The following is a 5,720-nucleotide window of genomic DNA, read 5'->3' as shown; positions in this document are numbered from 1 at the left end:
TTGGCTGCCATGTATCTGCTGCTCTGGGGTGAGAGGGCAAAAATAAGCGCCAGCTAAGGCGAACCCAAATTGGCGAACGTCGCGCGACGTTCGCGAACATTCGGCGGACGCGAACGGTCGATGTTCGCGCGAATTAGTTCGCGGGCGAACAGTCCGCGACATCCCTAGTTAGCTCCAGTATACTTTAATATTTAACAATAACTGATTTAAATAAAACATGTTTTAAAACTTACAGCAGAAGGTCCATAATCATCACTCATCGCTCAGAAAAATGGAGGCTATGCTATTATAAGAATGGTTTAACGTTCCATATTTCATTCATACTATTGGATATACATACTTGCTAGTTTCTTTGCAGCACCCCATTTAAATCAGATATTGGGGAGCAACACATAATGCAAGAACAATGGGAAATTATCATTTTCACATGGTTTGCATTTTGATTTAGGTTTTTGGGGACTGAAACCTTATATTATGAACACTTTCACACTGTTCGGAGTTACCTACAACACATTGTGCACAATGGCAAGTTCATGGGACTTTTTTAGGACATGCCAGAGAGAATAGTAAAATACAAACATGAAATAATCAAAAACCGTCCACAACTGAAAACCCCTCGAACATTTACGTATATTCTATCTGATTCGTTAGTGACTCAGAAATCCGCACGTATAAAAAAAACCTACTGGGCTGTCTTAAAACCTTTACATTAGATATGAGGCTTTTTGAACCAAGCCTAATATAAGACAAACTGAACTTTAGAGCCAAATTCAGCAAAATATATTTTTACGTGTCGGAGCTTAAATAAACCTGCAACGTTGTCATTAACTATTACACAACTCTCCGTGGGAAAGACAGAAAAAAAAGCGGACGTGACGTATTGCTAAGGCGGCCATCCAGTTGGAGCTCATAAGAATGACTGCAAATCTAGCCAATTAAAATTCAAGAAAGCCAAAAGGCATCCAATTGTTATTCGAGGCGGTGAATTAGTTTAAGCCGTTGCAAAATGGCGGAGTGTAGTTGTGTATAAAGACGCGATTCGCCATGAAAGGAAAAGAACGCTCCCCGGCAAAGGCCAAACGGTCCCGGGGGGCGGATGAGTCAACCCGTGAGAGAGGCGGAAAAAAGCTGAGTTCTGGCGGGGGCAGTAACGGATCTTCGGGAAAGAACTCTGAAAGCAGCACCGGCCGCCGGAGCCTGCATATTGAAAAGAGTATTTCCTCGAGCCGCGATTATGAGCAATCCGGCATAACGCAGGGGCTGCAGCGCTATGGCTCCCCCGGGGCAAGCAGCGGCAGTGGCAGCAGCAATGGTGGCCCAGAGAATCGAAGAGGCGGAGGCCGGGCTACAGAAAGCCGTGCGGAGCCACAATACTACAAATCCTTGCGGATAAGTGAGCTAGGCTCCTCTCTAAGTGACGAGGCCATAGAGGATGGACTTTTCCACGAATTCAAGAAATTCGGAGACGTGAGTGTAAAAATGTCTCGTGAGGGAGACGAGCGTGTGGCCTTGGTGAATTTCAGGCGCGCCCTAGATGCCCGAGACGCTAAGCACGCTCGTGGGAGGCTGGTTCTCTATGACCGACCTCTTAAGATTGAAGCTGTCTATTTAAATGTCGGCGGTATCAATCGGAGGCGTAGCCGCAGCCCGGAGGATAAAGACTCATATGGCGGACTCTCTGCCGCAGTTTCCACGCTGGCCACCCAGCGGCACCCTCATGCGCAGCGCGCACTCTCCCCCGGTGGCCTTGGTTACAGAGACTACAGACTGCAGCAGCTAGCACTGGGGCGCCTCCCACCGGCAACTATCCCTAGAGAGCTGGAGAGGGAACGTGATTACAGTCTTTACGATAGTCGCCTGAGGTCTACCTATACAGTTGATCCCCGACTGAACTTCAGAGACGAAGACCTTGCTTTAGAGATTGATGCTAGAGCCAATCGTACACTCTTTGTTGGAAACCTGGATGTCATTGTTAAAGAGAGTGAAATTTATAGGGTCTTTGGACGCTTTGGAACCATTACAGAAGTCGATATAAAACGAGCTGGTCGTGGGCAGCAAACAACTTATGGTTTCATAAAGTTTGAGAACCTAGACATGGCTCACCGAGCAAAGGTTGCAATGTCTGGCAAGATGCTGCATAGCTATGCTTTAAAGATCGGCTATGGTAAAGTAGTACCAACAAACCGCCTTTGGGTGGGGGGACTAGGACCTTGGGTACCAGTGACTGCACTGGCCCGAGAATTTGATAGGTTTGGCACCATCCGTCAAATTGATTACCGCAAAGGGGAGAACTGGGCATATATACAATACGAAAGTCTAGATGCTGCCCAGGCTGCATGTACACAGATGAGAGGCTTTCCTTTGGGGGGTGAACATAGAAGACTTCGTGTGGATTTTGCTGAAGCAGATGTTCATTTTCCGCATCCTTATGTTCAGCCATTGCCCATCCCTTATATTGATTTTGGAGAGGAGACATCAGGGCATCGGACTAGTGAAGCAAGCAGAGCTAGAGATCGTTCACCTTTAATATTAAGGGACAGGGAAAGAGATGCCTATACAAACAATGATTGGGTGTCCCCTGCTAGAGACAGACACAGAGTCACCAGTGACTCTCTTGAAACAATGGAACGTCGTTCTGATAATTGGGCTTTGGACAGAGGCCGTGAAAGAGATGAAGTGACCAGAGATCAGCCCAGAAAAAGGAGACTGGATGATAGCCGTCACCTAGACAGGTCTCCAGAGAGTGACCACCCCAGAAAGAGACACTGTGTCACTCCGGAACGTAGCACTGAAGGCCGTGACAGCCGTTACAGTGACTCTGATCGAGCAGCATGCCGTTCTTCACCTTCTAGAGATTGGAGGGGAAGCCTGGAGCGAGGTCAAGATGACAAACATGATAGAAAAAACTCAATTGAAAGAGAGAGAAGGCATCGCATACCTGCAAGTAAAAGCCCTTTAAAAAAAAAAGATGAGCATCCAGAGGGTAACAACAAAGTGAAATCTCCACAAAAATTAGAAGCAGCACACAAGCTGTGTCTGGCTTGGCAAGGTATGCTCCTTCTTAAAAACAGCAATTTTCCATCCAGTATGCACCTTGTGCAAGGAGATCTTGGAGTAGCATCCAGTTTGCTGGTTGAGGGACCTTCAGGAGGGAAGGTGGCTCAGCTAAAAATTACACAGCGCCTGCGACTTGACCAGCCCAAGTTGGATGAAGTTACTCGACGCATCAGAGTGGCAGGGCCTGATGGCTATGCCATCCTACTTGCCATTCCTGGTACTTCTGAGGGTTCATTAAAGGACCAAGCCAGTTCAACACAGCGACCCCTAAGAAACCTTGTGTCCTACTTAAAACAAAAACAAGCAGCAGGTGTTATTAGCCTGCCAGTTGGGAGCAATAAAGACAAGGATCATGCAGGAGTTCTTCATGCTTTTCCTCCCTGTAATTTTTCCCAGCAGTTTCTTGATGCTGAAGCAAAAGCCCTTGTGAAGTCTGATGATGACTACCTTATAATGATTATAGTACGTGGAGCATCCTAGTTCCATGTTTGTATTTCTCTATACTATACTCAAGGTATTATGGGATACAGTATAAGTTTGTTTGATTAGGCCAATCTTTTTATTGCAGTTTTCTGATTTGCTTAGCAAAGGTGTTTATGCAATTAAACAGGACTGGATCATATCCAAGTTTTGATATTTCCTTTCTTTCCCCCGTTTTCATTAAATGATGTTTTACTAGCATAGGTAATTACACTGTTTTGATTTTTGGCATCTTTTGGATTCTTTTTTTTTTTTAAAGTGAAGTGTAAGGTTTCTACAAATTTCTGAATACATAAGTCAAAATTTCTTAAATTTGGTCTCCAAGCTGTCGCTGGATCACTACACCAAAAATGTCTTTTCCTTTTGGATGCTCTCCAGTAACAATTGGAAATACAAATTTAAGAATTATTCCAATATATATTATTTTAAAACCCTACCATATGCTTGAATATTCCTGGTTTATTCCTTGTCTTCTCTTGGTATGGAGTAGCGTTAAGTGTAATACTGTGTGTGCATTTATATATTCCCTTTATATAAGTGAATAAAGTACCGCCTATTGTAAAATGTGAGGATATTATTAGTCACAGAGGAGTTCCATTACCATATAAAAGCACAAGGCCAAGTGCTTTTATACAGATCGTCGAACTCCGAGGTTACCTCTAATATCCTCATATTTTCTAAATATTTACACCTCTAAAAAGTGAATGAGTGTTATATAAAGGGAATCTTATATTTTAGCTGATTTTGTGTTTTAGTTTATTTCCACTATCTAGAAATGGCCCATATAGCATGGGGATATTGTAGCTCGCACATAGTTTTTCTGGAAGAGGCTTATTATGAAAGACTTTTATATATCAGATGTCTAAAATAGGGTGCACTGTATCACAGAGGAGTCCTCAGCCAGTATGTAGAAGAGGAGTGTTTTGTGCACAGAGTAATCTATGCAAGGAAACTGTACATTTACCATATATCATGTACATCATGTGTATTTTCACTCTGTAGGGTCATGGCTAATAAATGACTCTGTCGGTTATGTTACATAACATGTATATAGAAATAAGAGATGGTCATGTGTGCTACTAAGTTTAGTAGCTAAGGAAGTTTCAAACAGAAGGATGTAGAAGCACAGTTCAATTACAAAATTGTACTGGTAAGGACATGCCAATTCCAATTATTTTCAATGCAAAGTTATTTTAAGGATTTCTGTGTTAGAGGAAATTTTTCGCAGATGTCAAGCTTGTATGCGATTACCTTAATAATTGCGAACCTACAAATGAATCATACAGCTGTATGATGTGGTTTTGAGTGGAAATAATGGCAACATTTATTAGTCATTTTGTTATACAACAGCCACCACTCCCTTTATGGATGATCTTTGCCCAAACAGTACAATGAATATAGTAGAGCTGAGTTGGGCAGTGAGATATTGCAGCTTTATTACAAAGCAGTTTACACAAACAAAGGTTCCTACAATGAATTGGGAGTTATTTTGCAACAACTGGTGAAGCTGCAAATGCAGCTTTGCACTTTGGTTGTACAAATAGTCAATTGCCCTTGTCAAGTGTCTTAGATAAACATGTCAATTAATTTCCCTATGGCCTTTCACAGAAAAATCTTCGTTGTCTGTTATGGAGCTATTGATACAATTGTTGCAAATACTACAGAGACGCTTCTAGGGTTGCCACCTTTTCGGGAAAAAAATACTGGCCTTCCTTATCTTTTTTTCCCTATTAATAACATTGGGATCAGCCATCAATTTTACAGGCCGGTAAACCCTAGATCAGTGATCCCCAACCAGTAGCTCGTGAGCAACATGTTGCTCTCCAACCCCTTGGATGTTGCTCCCAGTGGCCTAAAAGCAGGTGCTTATTTTTGAATTCCTGATTGGAGGCAAGTTTTGGTTTGATAAAAACCAGATGTACTGCCAAACAGAATCTCAATATAGGCTGACAATCTACACAGGGGCTACCAAATGGCCAGTCACAGCACTTATTTGGCACCCCAAGGACATTTTTCATGCTCGTGTTGCTCCCCAACTCATTTTACTTCTGAATGTTGCTCACGGGTTCAAAAGGTTGGGGATCCCTGCCCTAGATGCTGCTGAAGAATGTATCAACTAAGGGTCAGGCCACACAGGCAGGTTCGGGGCGTTTAGTCGCCAGGCGACATCTCTTCTTCAGGGC

At 43.2% G+C, this 5,720-nt stretch overlaps 1 protein-coding gene across 1 annotated transcript; it reads left to right on the top strand.

Annotated features, from left to right (window-relative positions):
- Window positions 1–901: 901 nt before the first annotated feature.
- rbm15.L (RNA binding motif protein 15 L homeolog) lies at window positions 902–4,570 on the top strand. The gene has a single exon (XM_018241134.2). The coding sequence runs from the start codon at window positions 1,045–1,047 to the stop codon at window positions 3,535–3,537; it is 2,493 nt and encodes an 830-aa protein (XP_018096623.1). The 5' UTR covers window positions 902–1,044; the 3' UTR covers window positions 3,538–4,570.
- The last annotated feature ends 1,150 nt before the right edge of the window (window positions 4,571–5,720 follow it).

Source organism: Xenopus laevis, chromosome 2L (genome assembly GCF_017654675.1).
Source record: "Xenopus laevis strain J_2021 chromosome 2L, Xenopus_laevis_v10.1, whole genome shotgun sequence".
NCBI lineage: Eukaryota > Metazoa > Chordata > Amphibia > Anura > Pipidae > Xenopus > Xenopus laevis.
The sequence above is the reverse complement of the archived record's forward strand: the minus strand, read 5'-3'. Positions and strand labels throughout refer to the sequence as shown.